Below are 22,272 nucleotides of genomic sequence, written 5' to 3'. Positions count from 1 at the left end.
AATTATTGGGCTTAGCCCACTTCTCATGACCCATATATCTTAGTGGCATAGGGTATCAAATAATTTATTAATTCTTGCATGAAAAAAAAAAGGGAGAGGAATACTTTTGACACAACAAACGGACGGCAATAACTGAAGGGTCAGTTTCTTCGTGAATAAGACCTTGTGAAAATAACAGATAATCTCTTTTACATTTGGTCCTTTCACTTAAATAAAGGCTTAATGATTAGTCACAATTGATGAACATGATGAGCACTACTATTTGAGTTGTGAGACAGAGAAATGGCCGAATTGACTGTACGGGAGTGATTTGTCAAATGAAAGGGGTAATAATGGGGCTATCATTAGGTAATCATTGGAGCATTATTAATGTTGTGTGGAAGGAATAAGATTTTAGGGGTAGTTGCATGGTTTTTTCATTACGTACTTGAATGGTGGAAACTACTTTATTTATGATGACATAATGATTACAAAATTATGTGTGGGCTAATGATGACTAATCATTGGGCAATGATGATAAGACTAATGGTTAAATGGTTTCTGCAAATTTGCTAAGGAATTGAAGTTACTGTTTTGTAACTTAGGCTACAGTTATCGGAATTTCCTTGCCACGTACTATCATGTTGCACTTCAATTCTAATATATAGGGTATATGTAATTGAATATTTTGGTATTGAATTATACGAATACCTTCAGATTCACGGTATTTGAATTGTGGAACGTTAGATTTTTGTCCGAAGTTAAGATATTGGGGTAATTAAAGGTTTCGAGTCCTAGTCTTAAGAAAGGAGAATTAATGATTTGAGAGTCCATTTATGGATGAAATTGACTAATTTTCAAAATATATGATCCTTAGATAATAGGTGAAATTATTTTTCAATAAAATTCCAATCTTGCCCTTGTGGGCCCAAGGCCACTTTTCGGGGTGCATTTTTGGGTTTCGAATATAAATATAGCAATATGAGTGTCCTTAGATTCGTATTCTAACATAGATCGCATATTTGATAGATTTTGATCATTCAGAGGCTCTACGCAAAGGGAAGGCATTAGTTTGATTGTTCGTGGCACCCGCTCGGCATTGAGGTAGGTTACGATCTACTTTAGTTAGACTCCGATTAGATAATCGTATGTAGTTGTAGAAAGTGACGGGGATAGAATGATAGGCCTTCGGGCATGAAGTGGAGGTGAATTCCAATTAGGTTGGCTCTGTCAGCTGTTATGTGGGCTTGTCGCCATATGTGTTATTTTCTGTGATTATCACCTGTTTGTATCTGTGTCACATACTAGCTCGCTCCTCACATGAAAAGGAATGGTAATATTAATATGACTTGTAATTGTTGATTGTATATTGGTGATATTGCTGAGACTGATATCATGCATGACATGTCTTCTATATTATTCTTGTGATGATGGTGAGGTAAGTGATTGAGAGACTCCGAGGTTTTTCCCAGAGATTTAGAGTGATAGAGAGACTCTGAGGTCTTTGCCGGAGATTGAGAGTGATTGATAGCCTCCGAGGTTTCTGCCGGAGAGCACGAGTGGTACATGGACTTTGCGGGTCCCCCATGGGTCATGGCTTTGAGGCACTGCCCTTAGCATGTGTGTACGAGAGTGGAGTGAAGGAGGTGACTGTTGCATTGCATTGCATTCATCCACTCATACATTTGACTGATCATTTGGTGAACTATATCTGTCTTGGTTGATTTCATGATTCCTTTACACTTTACTCGTATATGATATGTGACCATACCTGTTTGCTTTATGTGCTACTTGTTACTTTTCACTTCTTCATGCGTTATCTAATCATTGTCGCCTTATGATACTTAGCGGTACTAGTGTTGTACTGATACTACTCTTGCTGCACTTTTTGTTGAGTGCAGAGCACGATCTAGGCTTCAGTTCTACACCCCGCTGTCGATACGCGAGAGTGACATCTTTCGATCATTCGGTGGTGAAATTGCTTGGTCATCTATAGCCCCCGGACCTTGCTTTTTTATTTATTTCTGTTTTTATATTCGACACACAATATGTAGCCTTCGGGTATTTTCAGACTTGTATTCCGGACTATGTTTAGCGCTCTTGTACCCTTTGACCACATTTTGGGGATATCGTGACATTTCTAGTGATGATAAGTATTTAAGACTTGATAACTTCTTCTTCTTTTATTTTTCGCTTATTTAACTTGTTATTGGGAATATGGTTCGCCTACTCGGGGGGATAGTGTAGGTGCCACCACGACTCGTGAATTGGGTCGTGATAGATGTGGATGTAGCTTGTGAAGATATTTCGAAATTGTCTTCCTATCTGGATCATGTTGTGTTTCTAAAAATTCCTAGAAGTTTCGATGTTGTAGCTCATAACTTAGCTAAGTTTTCAATTTCTTTGTTGCATGAATGTTCTTGGGAAAGAATATTCCCAAGCTGGATTGTAAATGACGTTGTACGCTCATTCGGACATATCATGTCCTTAATGAATTAATAGATGAAGATCTTAGTGGAAAACAAAAAGTTAATCCGAAATGGTATGAGGTTTACAAACCGAAAAAGAAAGGTTTACACGCACTAAAGTTGAAAATTTGCAGATATCCCATGTATTTGTAAATCCTAAATGCGCCTCTCCAATTCTAGAATCACTCCTCATACTTCGGCCTAGAAGTGTACAAAGAAAATCGACAAACCGATAACTCGAGTCAAACCAAGAAAAAACCGGACTAGTGGTTTGGTTTGACTTGGTTTGGTATTGGAAAGAAAATAAAACTAATCATAATTAGTTTGGTTTGGTTTGGTTTTAACTAAAAAAAAGTCAAACCCAACCAAACCAACCCGACATTATATGTATACAAATTTTAAGAACATTTATTTGTAATGTAATTTACACATATTTCTTTAACTTTTTCATAGTTTTTGTCCTTTTACATATTATTTCAAGCTTATACTTAGAATTTTGCATGATCCAATGAGTTTTATAGCTCATGGATGTTAGCAACTCAAATAAAGCCAATAAAAAACAAATCACTACTAATGCTAATAAAAGAAATTCAATTCTAATACTACAAATGACAATAGTGTTGGATATCTATTCTTCGATTTTGCATTAATTTAGACATTGAAAATACATAACTTAATTTTATTTTTTCTTTAATATTTAGTTATGTAGTTAATACTAACTAGCCGTATTTAATTTTGCATGACTTAGTACTTTTAGATTATGATCATTTTTATTATGCCTGATTAATTAGCAATATTTGTTTTATGCTATTTCATTGTTTTCTTTGTTGAATAGTTTAGTGCAATGTCATAACTCATCTCACATTTTGATTTAGTTTCTTAAAAAAAAATACTTTAATTAGATAGTTGTATCTTATTAGGACTAAAAATATATTTGAAGCACAAGTTATTTGTTTTGTATAAAGACTTTGCCGGAAAAAACCCAAAATATCCGAGAAAACCGAAAAATCTGAGACAACCCGAGGTTAAAAGACCCAACTTTTATTGATCTGGTTTGATTTATAAATTTAAAAACCCGACAAAATGATTTGATCTGATATTTGAAAAACCCGAACCAATCTGATCCATGTATACCCCTGCCTGTATTTCCTAAAACGCGCCTCTCCAATTTTAGAATCACTTCCTCTCATATTTCAAACTTGCAACTGGCCTTTTGCAAACCTACAAAAGAAAAGTTGATCACTGTCGTAAATATTATATTGTACGTCCATTTTACTTGGACACAAAACAGTTGATAACTTGGCCACCAAATAGATAACTTGGCCACAAAGTTAGTTTGGTCATTAAGTTTTATGGCTTGTCCAAGAAGCCTTTTTCCTTTTATATATATAGAGGAGCTCGTTTGTATTGGAATACAACAGAAAGTAATATACAAACAAAAGTAATAGTACTATTGTTCCCTATCTCTCTCTCCCTGTATCTTTTGCCTTTTAATTTGAAGTTTAGTTTTATTTTATAACACATTATCAGCACGAGACTCTGCCATCTCAAGCAAATACTTTAAAAGCCTTGAAAGTATTGATTTTTTTTTTCTTAATTAATGGCGAATCTTTCTAAACGTGAATTTGTTGCCTTGGATATATCCGACAATAGCTATCTATCTTGGGTTCTTGATGCCGAGATTCACCTTGATGCGATGGGTTTGGCAGACACCATCAAAGATAAAAATCAGGCATCAAATCAAGACCGTGCCAAGGCAATGATATTCCTCCGCCATCGTCTTGATGAGAACTTGAAACTGGAATATCTCACTGTTAAAGATCCTCTTACGCTGTGGAATAGTTTGAAAGATAGATATGACCACCTGAAGATGGTCGTACTTCCACAAGCACGTTTTGATTGGATCCATTTAAGGCTACAAGATTTTAAAACGATCTGTGCGTATAATTCTGCCATGTTTAAAATTATTTCTTAGTTCAAATTATGTGGTGAAAATATTACTAATCATGATATGCTGGAGAAAACATTCTCCACTTTTCCTGCCTCAAGTATGCTCCTGCAGCGGCAATATCGAGAGATGAGGTTCAAGAAATATTATGAACTAATTTCACATCTTCTAGTGACTGAACAACATAATGAACTATTAATGAAAAATCATGAAAGCCGACCTACGGGTACTGCCCCATTCCCTGAAATGAATAAGGCAAATTTTCGCCATTCTAGGCGTGGAAGAGGTCGTGGCACCAGTTGTGGTCATGGCCGTGGTCGAGGAAGAAATTTTAATCATGATTCTCGACTTGCACCAAATAATACCCTTCACCACCAGTAGTATAAAAAGAAGGATGAAAAGCGTGGAAGGTTTGTGCAAAAGAAAGATTCGAGTAAAATAAATGCTACCGATGTGGAGGAAAGGGGTACTGGTCACGTACCTGTCGTACGCCAAAGCATTTATTTGAGCTTTATCAAGCCTCCCTCAAAAAGGTAGAAAAGAATGCCGAAGCAAATTTTAATTCTGAAGATAATGTTGAGCCCATGCATCTAGATGTGACAGATTTCTTTGAATTCCCTGAAGGAAAAATAGATCATCTGATCGGTGATGGATCTGTAATAGTTTAGATATTTTCATCCATGTTATTACTATTAGCTATAATAGTTATGTTTCTATAGTTATGTAAATAAAGTTTGTGTAATGCTTTGTTTAATAATAATATCTGCTTTAATGTTCACTTTGTCTATTCTTTCATTTTGAAGAATATATGGAAATTTCTCAAATATTGTTTGGATCAATGACCAATCATGAAGATATTTGTGTGATTGATAGTGGAACAACGCATGCCATATTCAAAGATGAGAAATATTTTTCTCACTTACTTAGGAAAAAAGGAAATGTTAATACAATTTCTGGCAATTCGAAATTGATTGAAGGCTCCGGAAGAGCTACTATATTTCTACCTAAGGGGACAAAACTTGTTATAGAAGATGCATTATTCTCTTCTAAATCCCCTAGAAACTTGTTAAGTTTCAAAGATATCCGCTGTAATGGGTGTCATGTTGTTACACCTCGGAAAATTTTTCGTTCATGCACAGTGAATAGAATAACGAAGGGCACGAAGTATACGATGTTTCGGTAAGTAAGAAATAGCATTTAATGATCCTATTTGAGATTTCGAAGGCGTTCGAGGTAGTAGAAGAAAGTTTGCCAAGAAAGGCAAGGCATACGTTATGTATCGGAAAGGATTTAGGAGTAACGAATTAATAATGACTTAATGATGTTTTGGAGAAGAGATATAACATCCCTTAGATTGTTAATGAGGTGTTAAACAAGTGTTAAGAAGCTTCCATAAGGATTAGGGATCAAACGAGTCGACGAGAACGAGTTTCGGAAAACTGTGGATTGTACGGTCCACTATACGGATCGTATAAAAGATACTGGCCGTATGTATGGCCGTATAACCTGTCCAGAGAAGAGTCTCCACTGGAACCATTATACGGTCACACATACGGACCGTATAAATTGTACGGACCGTATGTGTGTCCGTATAAATGTGTCGGGACAGCATTTTGAGTTTTGAATAAGGGACCGAAGTTCATTATTTTCATTACCCATCTTCTCATTTTCCTCTCCTCACCTCAAGAACTCTCTAGAACACTCTCCACACTTCCCATACAAGAATCCAAGAGAAATTGATGATCAACTTCATCAAACCAACAAAAATCAAGTGTATGAAACACATTGAAGTTCATCCAAGCCAAGGAATTCCAATGGAAGTGAACTAGGATTTTGGTGCAAGAGAAGTATTTCCACTCAAGGCTTATTCCTACACTATCTAAGGTAAGTTTTATGATCTTTCCATGTTGTTTAGGGTAATGAGAGGTTGAAAGACTTAGATGATGGAAGAAGATAGAAAATGGGTCACAAAGATGAGAATAATGAGATTGTGAATAGTAGTTTGGAATGAGTCATGAATATTGATATGTTGTGATTGTAAGTATGTTATGAATGACATTTAGAACATGGGATAAGCATTATATGTGAGAGAACGTAATAGTGAACTATGACCATGATTATGGAGGAATTGAAGTGAAATTGTGAAATGTGGATAATGTAGATGAATGATGATTGTTGCCTATAATATTGTGAATGTTGTTATGGATGTTTGGGAGTCGATATGTGATATGAGGAAAGTGGTATAAACAAAGAAAATGCTGCCCAATTTTCCCTAGCTTTAGTAAGCACGTTCATATAATCGATTAGCTAATGTTAATACGAACTCTCTTGAAAGTGGAAACGCGAGCATTGAAGGAGAACGATCAAGCGATAGAATAGCTAAACGAAAAGGTATGTAAGGCTAGTCCTTTCTTTCTAAGGCATGACTCTATGGTATGAATCTTCCTATCTTTCTATGACTTCTCTACACATATGTATATACCGGAAATGATGAGTCTACGTTATAAAGAGCTCTCATGAGATAAAGTTAAGATATATGTTATGAATATGATGATGAGCCCAAGTATAGAGACCCTAAAGCTCATGATATGATATTATTACAAAGCTAATGACCTTCATACGATTCTTTGATATTATTCATTGTTGCTAGACCCACCTTACGATGCTAGTCCTTTCTTTCTAAGGCATGCCTCCTATGGCATGAATCTTCCCATTTTTCCATGATCTTTCTACATAACGGAAATTATGAGTCTATGACTATAAGGAGCTACATATGTATAAGATAAAGAAAAGAGATAAGACACGAGTATGATAATGGATGATGATGATGAGTTTAAGTCTAAAGAATCCTAAAGTGAGATATGATGCCCGTGAAGTTAATGATTCTAAGTATGGTTCCATTGATGCTTTTTCTTGTGTACACTCACCTTAAAACGTTAGTCCCTTCAAGGTGAGATATGATGATTATGATTACTCCATAATGTAATCGGGGGTCCACGACCTTATGTCACTCCGGCATCGCCATAGTTGCCTTCAATGTTCTAATGTATGCTTTAATGGTAGATGTATGGTAATGCTAAGGATGGTGTTGATTTCATTTATGTAGTTTTATATATATGTATGTATGTATGCACAGCATCGAGTCCCGGAAGGGCCGAGTACGGATAGTATCGAGTCCCGAAAGGGCCGAGTACGGATAACATCAAGTCCCGAAAGGGCCGGGTACGGATACTATCGAGTCCCGGGAGGGCCGAGTACGGGTGATACCGAGCCTATATGGCCGGGTACGTGGATGTACTACATTGTAAGTTATTGCATATGTAAGCAGGTGGATAAAACAAGTGTATCTCTAGGAGAATAAAGGGGTAAGTACGTATAACGAATGTTTAAAAAGTATTATGAGAAATGAAAGGTTCTTTTATCTTATGCTATTCCTCATGCTATTATCATGTTATTATCCACGCCTTACATACTCAGTACAATGTTCGTACTAACGTCCGTTTTCTTTGGACGCTGTATTCATGCCCACAGGTAAACAGGGAGGAGATCCAGACTCGTAGGAGCTGCACATTAGCGAGGCCTTGAGAGCACTCCATTATTCCGAGGTGCCATTGCTTATTGTTTTGTGTATATGTATTTTGGGCACGACGGGGGTCTGTCCCCGTCTATATCTAGTACTCTAGTAGAGGTTCGTAGATACGCATGCGTGGGTAGTATGGTCTCACGATGTCCTTATCGTATGTATATTATTTTGATAGCTGAAGGGCTTATGTATATAAAGGTAATTATGTTTTAAGGTGAAAAATGGTTTTCCTATGATTTGAGTATAAGATTAATGAATGAACGCTTGATGTGTACGATGGGTAAAGGTATGAGCGGTGCTCGGTGGTTAGCCTCAGGTACCCGTCATGGCCCCTAGTCGGGTCGTGACACATGTTGAGACATTAAACGAAATAAATGATGAATATTTTGTCATTACAAAGAATGTCTCCGGCCAGAAATATGTTTTGGAAAAACTACCAACTTTGTCTTCTGGCCTGTATTATGCATAAATTAGTACAATTGAAGCACACTCGATCGTAAACCGGAAGTTTAATGATTCAAGTACTTTTGTGCTTTAGCATGACCGAATAGGTCACCCTGGATCAATAATGATGAGATGAATTATTGAAAATTCAAATGGGCATTCACTTAAGAACCTGAAGATCCTTGAAAGTGGTGAATTTTCATGTGCCGCTTGTTCTCAGGGTAAATTGATAGCTAAGTCATCTCCAATGAAAGTTGCCACTGAATCCCCTGCCTTTCTAAAGCGTATACATGGGGATATATGTGGACCTATTAGTCCACCTTGTGGGTCATTCAAATATTTTATGGTCCTAATAGACGCATCTTCAAAATGGTCTCATGTGTGCCTCTTATCGTCTCGCAACCTGGTGTTTGCGAAATTATTGTCACAAATAATAAGCTTAAGGGAATAGTTTTGGGATTATCCCATTAAGGCTATACGCCTCGATAATGCCGGAGAATTTACGTCTCAATTTTTTGATGATTATTGTTTGTCAATTGGGATAAAAGTTGAACATCTTGTAGCTCATGTTCATACCCAAAATGGCCTTGCTGAGTCATTTATTAGACGACTACAATTGATAGCAAGACCACTACTTATGAAAACACGGTTGCCCGCCTAATGTTTGGGGGTCATGTACTATCTTACGTACAACATCTCTTATTCGTCTCGACCGACTCATTATAATAAATACTCCCGTCACAATTAGTATTTGGTCATGAACCAAATATTTCTCATCTCCGAATCTTTGGTTGTCTTTGTATATGTCTTGCGTAGCACCACCACAACGCACTAAGATGGGCCCCCAAAGAAGGTTAGGAATATATGTTGGGTTTGAATCACCCTCTATTATTCACTATCCTGAGCCATTAGTGGGAGATTTATTCACTGCTCGATTTGTAGATTATCGATTTGATGAAACAAACTTCCCACAATTAGGGGGAGATGGAAAAGAAATTAAAAGAGAAATTGCGTGGAAAGTTTCATCACTATCTCATTTTGATCCACGTGCCCCTATATGTGAGCATTAGATCCAAAAGATCATTCACTTGCAAAAAATAGCAAATCAAATACCAGACGCATTTACTGATTTGAAAAGAAACTAAGTCACATATCCTTGTAGAGAATGTGCCTATCCGAATTGATGTCCCAAAGGGACAATCTACTAGTGTCATAACCTCTAAATCTCATAAACTCCTGAAGTGTGGTAGGCCATTGGGTTCTAAGGATAAAAATTCTAAAAAAAAAAAAAACACGAAAAATGATCAGAATGACACTGTGAAAGAATATCATGAAGATATTCAAGATCTGGTTAATCCTGATACTCCTGAAGATATTGGGGAACCTGAGACTCAAGTGAGTAAAGAATTATCATTGAGTTCTTCTGGTGATGGGATAGATTTAAATCGATCGAAGATTATGGTGAATAGCGTTTTTGCATATAATATTGCACTGAATATTATGAAAGACATTGAGGATCAGGAATCTCAATTTGTCGAAGAATGTCGACGACGATATGATTGGCCAAAATAGCAAGAGGCAGTTCAATTAGAATTGAATTCACTTGCCAAAAGTGAGGTTTTTGGACCGGTAGTCCAAACACCTAATGGTGTAAAACCAGTTGGCCACAAATGGGTCTTTGTGCGGAAAAGGAATGAGAGAAATGAAATTGTGAGATACAAGGCACGCCTTGTTGCACAAGGATTCTCTCAAAGACCCGATATCGACTATGAAGAAACATATTCACCCGTTATGTATGGCATACCATTTCGATATCTCATCAGTTTAGCTGTACATGAAAACCTTGAAATACATCTGATGGATGTGGTTACAGCTTACCTTTATGGCTCACTTGATAATGAAATCTATATGAAAATTCCTGAAGGAATTAAAATGTCTGAAGCAATTAGTTCAAAGTCTCGGGAGATATATTCAATCAGATTACAAAGATCATTCTATGGTTTAAAACAATCAGGGCGCATGTGGTATAATCACCTAAGTGAGTACTTGATAAATGAAAGATATATAAATGATGCCATTTGTCCATGTGTTTTTATTAAGAAAACAAAATCAAGGTTCATTATACTTGCTGTTTATGCTGATGACATAAACCTAATTGGAACTCCAGAAGAGCTCCAAAAGGCAATTGAGTATTTAAAGAAAGAATTTGAGATGAAAGATCTCGGAAAAACAAAACTTTGTCTTGGTTTGCAAGTTGAACATTTAGCAGACGGGATCTTTATCCATCAATCTGCTTATACCGAAAAAGTTTTAAAACTATTTTACATGGACAATGTGCATCCGTTAAGTACTCCAATGGTTGTTCGCTCACTTGAAGTGAGTAAAGATCTGTTCCGATCTCAAGAAGAAAATGAAGAGCTTCTTGGTCCTGAAGTACCATATCTTAGTGCCATTGGTGTACTTATGCATCTTGCTAATGCTACAAGACCTGACATAGCGTTCTTTGTTAATTTGCTAGCAAGATATAACTTTTCTCCTACACGAAGACATGGAACGGAGTTAAGCATATATTGCAATATCTGAAGGGAACTAAAGATATGGAATTCCGTTTTATCTTCAACAAAGGTAGTACGGTCTTGTTGGTTATGCGGATGTAGGTTATTTATCCGATCCACATAAAGCTCGATCTCGAAACAAAGGCTATGCCGTTTACATGCGGAGCTCTTTCGCTATATCATGGCGATCTACAAAGCAGTCCATTGTTGCCACTTCTTCGAATCATGCTGAAATAATAGCCAGTGTTTTAAAAGGCAGTTCTGGGACTCGCCCCGGGGCGGGGCACTAGCAAAATGCCCTAGGGCTCACGTGCGGGGCTTAATTCCTGCGAGGCTTACGCCCTAAGCGCCCGATTGTACGCCCTAAACATGCCTAACGCCCAACGCTCGAGGCTCGCCTAACAGTTCTTACACAATTATATGTTAAATTCCTTAATTAAAACCGTTGACCCTCATAATTCTTTAACAAATGATTAATACTTAATAATTTTTCATTTACCGAAATAAGAAGATTAGGTATAACTCAAATAACAAGTCGTAGTATTGCATATTTACTATATGAGAACATCGTGAGGGTGAATATCACTTAATATTTCTTTTAAGAATACATAACCGAATTGTGAATTTTCACTTGTCATTGGTCTTTTGTCCTATGTATCAAAATTATCATATTTTATTATTTCTCTATTTGAAATTAATTTTATTTTTATTCATGAAGGAGTTACGTTTCAATTATAATACTGATAAAGTTGTTTATAGGGAGATACAATGAATAGTATGATAGTAATATTGTTTTAACAAATTGTGATTTTTTCATTGTTTGAAAGTTAAGATGTTAGAATTGATTTGCATTTCATAATAGCTTTTATTTCATTGTATTGTTTATACTTGTAAGGTTATATATATATATATATATATATATATATATATATATATATATACTTTTCTTTTATTTTTTATGTAATTTTACCTATTTAAAAATATTTATTATAATTATATTATTTTATGTAATACAAAAAATTAAATACCCATGGGGCTTACGCCCCGTGCCTCGGGGCTTACGCCTCATCGAGGCATATGTAAAACGCCGCGTCTTACGCCCCTGCCTTTTTAAACACTGATAATAGCTATTCATGAAGCAAGTAGAGAATGTGAGTGGTTGTGATACGATATACATTTCATTACGAAAAGATGTGGCAGAAGTGTGATACAAAAATACCCACAGTATTATATGAAGACAATGCTGCATGCATAGCTCAATTAAAAGGAGGCTTCATAAAAGGAGATAGAACGAGACACATATCACCAAAGTTATTCTTCACACACGATCTCCAGAAGAATGGTGATATTGATGTGCAACAAATCCGTTCAAGTGAAAATCCTGCAGATTTGTTCACCAAATCTTTACCAACTTCAACTCTTGAGAAGATGATATTCAAGATTGGAATGCGAAGACTCCGACATCTAAATTTTGGTCTTCGTCAGGGGGAGTGAAATACGTGCTGTACTCTTTTTCCCTTAACTAAGGTTTTGTCCCATTGGGTTTTTCTGACAAGGTTTTTAATAAGGCAGCTCTCAAAGTGTATTACTAGATATGTGTATTTTTTTTCTTCACTAGGACTTTTTCCCACAGGGTTTTTTCTAAATAAAGTTTTAACGAAGCACATCATCTGTTAATGGACATCCAAGGGGGAGTGTTGTAAATATTATATTGTATGTCCATTTTACTTGGCCACCAAGTTGATAACTTGGCCACAAAGTTTGTTTGGTCATTAAGTTTTATGACTTCTCCTAGAAGCCTTTTTCCTTTTATATATGTCGTTTGTATTGGAATACAACAGAAAGTAATATACAAACAAAAGTTAGTAGAAACAATAGTAATAATACAACTGTTCCCTATCTCTCTCTCTCCCTGTATTCTTTGCCTTTTAATTTGAAGTTTAGTTTTATTTTATAACAATCACTTCTTTATTTTGCTTTAATTGACTATATTTTTTTTGGCAATGTGTGTAAGTTGTTTATTAGTTTTTTAAATTTTTTATTTTATGTCAGTACCCGATAATTCATGAAAAGTTCAAATTTCCTATCTCATCATTTGTCAAGTTTTACCTAAACAATTGTTTATTTTTTTGCCAAATAAAATTAGTACTTGGAAGATTTTTAACCCAAACTGAAAGAGCTGTAATGTTTTTCGATTAAAAACGGTCAATTAAATGGAAATCTCTAGGGGAATAGAGTGATGCCGCAAATTTGGTAAAGGAATATGGAAGACGCTTGGAATTGAGAGGAATCTGAGAAGATTTTCCTTAGCAAAAATGGGTCATACAGCGCATCCCGATGCTATTTGGCTGCAATCCTTGGGAAAGAAGCACTTCCATATTTATGATATTATTATAGCTAAGAGATTCCCTAAATCTTGAGTGCGTCATATTTATGTTGAGGTTGTGGCAAAATCTATGTTAAACTACATGAGCAAGAGCCGACCAGCCAAATCAAAGGCCATATGACAAAGTCTGAGGAAATTGGTCATTACACAAATTTCTCATATATGAGAAAACAAAGTAACACTAATCAGGATTTTCAGTGATTATGTTCCTTCTTTGCTACCTACTTTAGACCTCCAAAAATCAACTAGTTACTTACTGAGTTACCCCTAACCTTCATCCGCACAGAACTTGGCCTAGCAATCGTACCCTGCCAGGACCATCTGCTGGTCTAATGATTGAATCATGCTAATAAGAAGGCACAACCAGCCAGGCATCAAAAAGGGGAAGAAAAAAAAAAGAAAAAGAGAAACTAGTGAGAAACTATAACTCCACTTTCTTGGCTGATGAACCAGCATTCCACAGCGACAAAAGCCAACTAAGTATTTGCGATAACTTACTGGAAGCAGAATTTTGTGCCTGTTCCTTTATGTTGCAAAGCATGTTGTAGTCATGTTTCAAGTGAGGAGCAGCTATTCTTTCCTGTAGGGAAGAGTTAGAATGGTTACGGACTTAAGAGATAGCCCATGTCTGAGTAAATTGAAACATCTGGTGAAACCATGAAAATAGTACCTTAAATACTTCGAGTGGACAAAAACTTGAATCATTACAACCCTAACAGAAGAGCGGAGCATCAAATTAAAATGAGCAAAAGTAGCAAGTAATCAACAACCCACCAAACTTCCCAAAGGGAACAAAGTATAAGTCACCAGTAACACTAGTTAGCAGCATATTAACAAGTGATTTCTCTAAGTAGTGTGAGCTCCTAGTCACGCTTTTAGAAAAACTTATCATAATGAAAAAAAAAAAAAAAAAAAAAAAGAGAACACGCAAAGAAAAAGCCAAAACGAAAGCTTACACTGGCATTCTTGTCTTAGAGCAACCCTTATGCAAACTGTTTCACAAGTACTGGTGGGTTTGTGTATTTCCCACAATTAGAAAGAATAAAAGGCGCTTTATGAACTTGTAAGTTCACTGCTTTTACATGATCAAATCAGATGAATGATCGGAACAATAGCACTAGTCAGCAACAGGGACTAGGCTGCCAACGAAACCTTTTGTAAAAAAATTAAAAGATACGTGAAAATTCTCCAGGTCCTAGTAATTAGAGAAGACGAATTGCAAAGCAAGGACCAAACATTTCATATTCACCATAATATGAATCCAGAAACACTTACTGGCAATGCAATGGGGCGTTCATTATGTAGCACTTGCACAAAGTACTTGCTTGAGTTATCCGATTGGCAGCTGTAAAGGATTAACATGTTATTTCCAGCAAAAGGAGCCACGATACTTCCCCGCCAGTTTCTATTTTTAGGAGGCTTAGGAGGGAGTTCCAAGCTTTTCTCTCTTTGTATCAGTTCAAACTCTGCAGCAATCAAAAAAAAAAAAAAAAAAAAATCAGAGTAGGAGCCAACAACTATTCTATGATTCTACTGTACTAACACTCACCAGATTCTTCAAGAAAGAGCCCGATTAAGCATGAAAAGGGAAGGAGAGTTTCTGCATGAGCAAAACGCATTCTTGCTTTTTCATAGGTACCTGGAGCATATCCTTCTGGAGGAGGAGAATGTACAAAAGAGATTAAGAAAAGGTGAAAGTAAAGGAAATACAATAATTGATTCAAATAGAAACAAATTTGTGGTTTTGATTTAAGTTCAGTTTCGAAAATACATATACACTCATGATGAAAAATGACATAAATAGGATAGAAGAATTTCAGATAGATTAGAGTGAGTGATACCGGGAGGCATTCATACTAGGAATCAACAATATGAGGATAACTTGTACATCAGAAGCACCTAGTTGAAAGGAGAGCTTATAAATAGAAGCTTTAAACTCAAGGAATAAGAATAGAATCTGAAAATTTAGTGGCTGATCTGGGATATAAATTTTCTGGATTACTTGGAAGGAGAGACTAGAGAGATTTGCACAAAGCATATTACAAAGGACAGTTGAATATTTTAAGGTTAAGTTCAAGTAATAAGGACAGAATCTGCAAATTTAGTGGCTAATCTGGGAAATAAATTCTCAAGATTACTTGGAAGAGGATACTAGAGAGATTAAAGAGATCTTATTACATTTGCTGGTTTGGTTTGAGTACAAGGAATAAGGAGTTAACATCAGTTACACCTCCACTCCCTCTTCCTTTTGATCTCGTAGTAGCAATAAGGGAAGAAAAAGACATCCATATGCCTCAGGAGACACTATTTAACCCCCAGGCAATTTAAAAAAAAAAAAAAAAAAAAGAGAAGAAAGAAAAGCTAGTTGGACTAGTATTACCTTCTTTTGCCTTAATTGCCTGTTCCATTGATTGAATAACATCCTCAAGTAGTGGCACTCCCATTCGATAATTTAGTGAATCACCGTAGCCTTTCAGAATGAACAACTCCAAATCATCAGCCCACTCCAACAAAGAAACCTAAAATATGAACTTGTCAGTTAGCATGGATAGCAACTAGAAAGCTCCAATATCCCATATAAATGAGAAGTTGGAGCAACAACAACAACAACAACCCAGTGAAATCCCACAACGCCGGGTCTGGGGAGGGTAGAGTGTACGCAGACCATAAATGAGAAGTTGGAGATGTCCTTAAAATACATTGGGCGCAACAAGTAAATCTTATGTTTCAAGCAAACATCAAAGGAGTTGGCCTAATCTCTCACCCTCTCCCTGCATCCTACATTATGACCCAGTTAAAACAAAAAGGGAGCTTGCGTACAGCACAGGAATTTACAACTACTTACTGACAAGAAATCCAAACTTGGAATCTAGAACCCTCCCTTCACCTCCCGCAACCCCCATTCCCCAAAAAGAAAACAACCCACTACCCCAAAAATTAAACAAAAATAATTTCCCATTTCCAGTTCTAGCCCCAAAAAAATGAAAGGAGAAAAACAGAGAGAAGATCAGCAGGAACCATGATAGAAACGAAGAAATAAAAGCATAGGATTAGCAGAAAGTACCTCAGATGGGCTGAACAGACTACAAGCTTGATTGGTGATGTTCAACAAGGATGCTTCCTGGGGGAGAAGTCATTTAGAAAAGAAGATCTAGATCGAGAAATTTTACAAGGTTTAGCACTCATAAAAAAACAAATAGTGCTGTACACACCTGTTTGCAGAGAAACCATAATGAAGATACATCTTGTCTTGTAAAATTAAGCCCATATTGCCTGACTAAATCACGAGTAATTTCATTCAATACTGGTTCTTTGAGCTTGTCCACATTTGGCTCCTGATTTTTTCTGAAAGCCTGCAACCAATCAACCATCAGAAAGCGGAATCCACCCCCCTCCCTCCCCCCTCCCCTTCCCCCCCCCACACACACACACACTTCCAATCTGGAAGTCTTGCTTAAGTCTTCTTTAGATCAGACAGCACCTACGTCATAAAAAGGAAGGCAAAAGAGAGACAGCATAGGTGGTGAAAAAAGAAAGTAGTGATAGTATATCTATATTTTGACACTCAATTCATACGTCTTCTCCTCTATTATTATTTTAAATCAGAAACATGCAGAATTAGCACTTCGTCAATAAATGGATGCAAGAAAAATTTCAAACCACAAATAACTAAACCCAAATTATGAGCTGTGTTCTATGGTTCCATCAACATTTTCACTAATAAGTTAATCTCCATTCCTACTATCTCAGTCCCAGTTTAGTCGGTGTCTTTTTACTTTTACACCTTTAGGAGATATTAAACTTTGCTATTTTAGGAAAGGGATTCATTCCATGACACAAAATTGTAAACTTTTGAGAACGATCAAACAGTGTTTACCTCTGAGTTTTTACAAACAATGTTAGTACTCTATGTTAACCGCCAGCTTTAATGTAGTCATTTTTACCTCAAAGCCCAATTTACAAGCAAAAGCTCAGAAAACTAGTTAAACGCATGAATGAAGACTAATTTGGATGTCATTCACACGGGAAATTTCCACCAAATAGGCAGTTAAATTTAGCATGCACACCTTGTAGCTTTGACAACAATCATGAAATCTCAAAACTATGTCACTTGCACGGCTTTCACTGGTAACAGCAAAAGCTCGATGTCTTCCTGGTCCAAGCTTCCCTCTTTCATTAAATAGACCCATCCCAAATGCCACTGAGCTAGCTGATGCCCGAGGAACCTATATATGTAAACATGAATATTAAAGTCAATATGACTGAGAAAGTAACAAGAAGCTGACATGGAATCAGAAGACTGCAATCTTTGAATACAAAGGGTATACTTGTATGAAAGAAAAATGTAAATAAGTTCTCCAATCATGCAAATCTAAATACTTGTAAAGCAACTGAATTCTTGATGCATCATTTAAATATGTAAACTTAAGATGTGCTTTGGTGGGTAAATAAAGATGCTTCGCTGCAACTTCTAAAGTCTAGAGAGCTGCCTGACAAAAGATAGCAAGATGGACAAAAGCCTCTACAACTATCCCTGCCATCTGTTTGTTTGGAGATCATCCGTGCGCAAACTTGTTACACATAAACACCAGAAGTGACAAGGCAAGTGCAAGTCATGGGACCAAAACTGCTTGAGCTCACAAGATGATAATGAAAAGATGACAAGATATCCTGAGACGTCCTAGCCAAATTTGGCTCTTCAACTACTGCTAGCATGTTAGAATTTTTTAATCCTTTGTTTCAGAAGTTCTTTGACTATTATTGAAGCCACGAGAGGGAAGGATGACTCCGGTCATGCTTTTTTCTTTAATCACCCGGATGACTCTAGTCATGCTTCGCCATTGTCCCAGACTGAATATAAAGAAGTAAGAAACTAATATATCAACCTGGGTAGTCTTGATTGAATATACATCTGGGTGGTATTCCTCACTGAAAAGGTCTCGAAATCTTTCTCTGACTCTGATTCCGAGATGATATAATTCATCTTCTCCTTCACTGATCAACTCTCCACCTGTAAGTTTTCCTTCCCAAGGAGACCTCCATCCAGCTAACCAAACGGGAATTTTCTCCAAAGACTGCTTCTGTTCTTTTGCATCACGTACAAGGACTTCCAAATGAGCAGCCAAAGCTTCTAATTCTCTTATTTTCTTCTTCGTTGGTGCACGAGTGCCATGCCTTGCCTATCAAAGAAGAACAAAGCATTACAACAAATTATCCCAGAAACATCTCTTACGAAGAAAGCATTACTTCAGAAACTTTGAGTGAGAGAATGCAAAGTTTGAAGCATGGGAACAAAGACAGAGTATACCTGCTACCACAACATTGGATGCCTTAGCATCCTGACGAGTAAGTGTGAAAGAGAACGTGAAGTAAGTAAACTGCAAAATAATAACTAAAGTGGTGTCGAAGTATTTCTAATGAAAATGGAGGGAGCAAAGAATTAGAGACTCTCCAAATGAAACATAAATTCATAAAGGGTTCTGCAAGACTTGACCTTGGACTCCGAGAAGGACAAGAGATTAGTGTAGTGAGTGAAACTCAGTGAGTTGCTTATCTAAAATTCATTGGTGAAAATTCTAAAACACTTAAGTTAGTAATCTAAATCAATTGTATTGTGTTTTCCCCTTCAGTTTTAAACTAAACTGTATCTTCTCGTTTGAAAAGCATGAAATTTTCTTCCTTCAAATTTTATGGTGTAGACAGGACTGCAGCTGGCACCAAAAGCCAGTCCATAGTCCTCCCTAGGCTAAAGCTATCACATAAACATCAGGAAAAACCCCTATATACATTTCTAGAGAATACACTTAGCACTCACACTGAACAATCTTTGTAAGAGAGGTCATCATCTATGTTCCAGTTGTTTTCTATGTGGTGAGGAACATGAGACAATTAATCATCTGTTCTTGCACTGTAAACCGACTGAACAACTATGGAGGATGTTCCTCAATTATAGGGGGATTTTCTCTGGACCATGCCAAGCAAGATAGTTGATGTGCTAGCATGCTGGAACAGAGAAGGCAGTAATGCAATTCAGAAAATGAGATGGAAGATTATTCCAGCTTGCTTTTGGTGGACAATTTGGGAAGAGAGAAACCAAAGATGTTTTGAAGACAAAGCCAACCATTTCCAGAAGATTAAAATGAAGTGTTTGGGGTTGCTCTACTTTTGGTGTAAAGGAAAAGGTTTAGAAGATAATGAATCGATCTCTGATGTATTAGAATCTTTGTGAGATGACACAGGATCAGATGCTTACACTTTTGTAATCTGTAATTAGGGGGACTACACAGTTTTGTGGAGTTTATATATATATACACAAATATGTTACCTTCTAAAAAAAAAAAAAAAAAAAAAAAAAAAAAAAGTTCAATCCTCAACGTGTAAGCATATACTTCCACATATAAACAGTCAGTTAAATATAGTTCGATCCACAATTTCCGTGCTCTTATAGTTCTTTCCGAATAATAACACGGACATTTTATCAATCTCCAGCAGCTTTCAGTTACATTCAGGCAATAATAGCTTCCTAGTGCAACCAAGGGTGTGGCTTAGTGGTCAATGAAGCGGGAGAACCATGAGCTCTCATGTTCAAATAGCAACATAGTGTAGGCAAAAAATAGGAAAAGTTTTACTATGTGTCAGTTGTGTGAGGCTCCTTTTTGTGAGACAAAAAAAGTGGACCCACATCTTACACTTTTGGGTTCACAAATATTATGTCCACTAAAGGAGCCTCACACAATTTACGTCAGTTGCGTGAGGCACATATTAATTTTTTTTTCAAAAGATAGTTAATTTCTTATAATCTGCTTAACCCTTGGTAGACAGAGTTACCCACTGGCACATAGTGAATATATTTTGATAATCCAAAATCATCAGAATATAAATAAAATTGGCTAGGAAGACAACACCTAAGAAAAACTCACCACTAGATTCAAATGAATGGGTGTACATTGATCTGGAATTTCGGAAGATACGAAAGAATTCACCGATATGTCCTTGGAATCAGCATACCTGCCCACAATAACCAATAAACAAATAATCAATACTCCCTCAGTACCTGTGACATTTTTTGCTTTTCGACAGTCAACTTGACCAAACTTTAAAGCTATAGGATTAGATTGACTTAATATTTTAAGATTTAAATTTATATATTCAAAAACTAGATGAAAAGTACTATAAATAGCAACTTTTCTCATATCAATTGGGTAAAAGTATATCTGGTCAAAGTTCGTGAAAAGTGTCACGTAAATTGAGGCAGAGGGAGTGGAAGTGGAACAATTCGAAGAGGGAAATGGAAACGCCGACTCCTATTGAGCACTCAAATAAACACCAAATTATGCAACATAAATTGAAATCTAATACGTAGATGGTGCAAAAATGTAGAACCCTAATTCCATATGACGGATCAAATTTTATCCTTTTTGAGAGTATGGAATTGCAAAATAATTGATCTAGCATTTGTGTGTGTGAGTGAGAGAGAGAGAGAGAGAGAGAGACAGACCTGGATACAGTGGAAAGGTGTTTACGAACTTCAAAGGTTTCATCAGCATTTGTGAATTGCGTAATCCCTAAGAAAACTAGCACCATGATGATATTCATAGCTTCCTTCAACATTTCTTCGCTCTCTTGTTTTGCTGCCTTTTGTTTACAGAATTCTCTTTTTTATTTATAGTTTTAGGCTTTTCTGTCAAAGTGCTTTGGTTATTGCGGATTTCAAGAAGTGGTTCTATACTACACAACTTTCGGAATCATCTTAATTAAACGAATACATGTGGCTTGTGGGGTCTATCGTGACTATGTAACACGTCCCACTCCAAATTTTTGGTCGGTCCATGGCTCCATGCTACAAAAGGCGCAAGAAATTGAGGAATTTTTACATGTTGGCTTGTGGGTTCTATCGTGACTATGTAACACGCCCCACTCTAAATTTTTGGTCGGTCCATGCTACAAAAGGCGCAAGAAATTGAGGAATTTTTACATGTTGTAGTTAATTATAGAAAATATTTAAATACAATAACTACACTTTGATTAAATTATATTTTTAGGGTTTCGTCTTATTTTTAAATTAATGCTTAACTTTATTTCGAACGTGTCGGTTTTTTTTTTTTTTTTTATCAATTTAGGGTGTGAAACTATAAATAATAATAAAAACTAAGATAATATGTATAAATATGCAAAAATATATTATATTTACGATAAATTTACAACACTAATGTATATACACTATCGAGGACGGGTCCCACATGTAGTATGGGAGACTATCCCTAGGCCTAAATCCCCACCGCCCTCGTCATCGTCTCCATCGTCCTTCTTCCTCTTAATAACCCATCGCGCCAAGTCATGATCATCTCCTCTTCCCCCAGCCCCGGCGCCCTCGACCTTTCTATATTTAAAAATAATTTAACTTATTATATAATAATTAGTACCATTTCTTATTTATATTGAATACATTAACGTTATTTATTTAATCAAACTTTGTGTGTCGACGGGCACACCTTTCTATAAGTTAAAAAGTAGTAAAAAACTTACGTACATTTCAACTTCGGGCAAAGCCGAGTGCTCCTTTATTTAAAATATCAAAATAACGAAATAATAAGTAACATACATATTTAAAATAAGTACTTTAAATAATAAATATATATATTAAATATTGACTTTATGTTGAATAAAAGAAATTGTAATAAAAAGCTTTCGTGGCTCGGTGGTCATATGGGAAGACACCGCCGGCTCGACGGACCCATGAGAAAACGCCGAGTGGGTGGCTACGGTGGACCCGCCGGCGCCGAATCCTAAAATATAAAATAATAATGAGTAACATATATATATATATATATATATATATATATATATATATATATATATATATATATATATATATAAATAAATAATTTAAATGAACAAATAAGAATTTT

At 36.2% G+C, this 22,272-nt stretch overlaps 1 protein-coding gene across 13 annotated transcripts; it reads right to left on the bottom strand.

The window, feature by feature from the left end:
* Nucleotides 1–3,340: 3,340 nt before the first annotated feature.
* Nucleotides 3,341–21,090, bottom strand: LOC132053807 (uncharacterized). 13 transcript variants are annotated; one of them, XM_059445915.1, is made up of 13 exons: nt 20,862–21,089; nt 20,284–20,371; nt 18,250–18,543; nt 17,431–17,589; nt 16,576–16,716; nt 16,428–16,484; nt 15,744–15,882; nt 14,913–15,017; nt 14,639–14,829; nt 14,034–14,075; nt 13,862–13,943; nt 4,877–5,013; nt 3,341–3,668 (listed from the first exon to the last, which is right to left on the bottom strand). In XM_059445915.1, exons 1-12 carry the CDS (start codon nt 20,972–20,974, stop codon nt 4,910–4,912), a joined length of 1,515 nt encoding a protein of 504 aa, XP_059301898.1. In that variant the 5' UTR covers nt 20,975–21,089; the 3' UTR covers nt 3,341–3,668; nt 4,877–4,909. The 13 variants fall into 13 exon arrangements, 9 of the variants coding, with proteins under 9 accessions (XP_059301898.1, XP_059301916.1, XP_059301893.1 ...); XR_009414207.1 differs by lacking the exons at nt 3,341–3,668; nt 4,877–5,013 and adding exons at nt 13,482–13,635; nt 13,671–13,709 and having other exon boundaries at nt 14,639–14,708; nt 20,862–21,088; XM_059445940.1 differs by lacking the exons at nt 3,341–3,668; nt 4,877–5,013 and adding exons at nt 13,482–13,635; nt 13,671–13,709 and having other exon boundaries at nt 20,862–21,088.
* Nucleotides 21,091–22,272: the final 1,182 nt, after the last annotated feature.

This window comes from Lycium ferocissimum, chromosome 1 (assembly GCF_029784015.1).
Source record: "Lycium ferocissimum isolate CSIRO_LF1 chromosome 1, AGI_CSIRO_Lferr_CH_V1, whole genome shotgun sequence".
NCBI lineage: Eukaryota > Viridiplantae > Streptophyta > Magnoliopsida > Solanales > Solanaceae > Lycium > Lycium ferocissimum.
Note: the sequence above shows the minus strand (reverse complement) of the source record. Positions and strands in the feature narration are given on the sequence as shown.

Coding starts and splice junctions, on each gene's coding strand:
- LOC132053807 (XM_059445910.1), bottom strand. CDS start 20,974: ATGTTGAAGGAAGCTATGAATATCATCATGGTGCTAGTTTTCTTAGGG. Junction 18,544..20,283: donor CCATTCATTTGAATCTAGTG/GTGAGTTTTTCT, acceptor CTTCTTTGATAG/GCAAGGCATGGCACTCGTGC. Junction 16,717..17,430: donor ATTGTTGTCAAAGCTACAAG/GTGTGCATGCTA, acceptor GATTGGTTGCAG/GCTTTCAGAAAAAATCAGGA.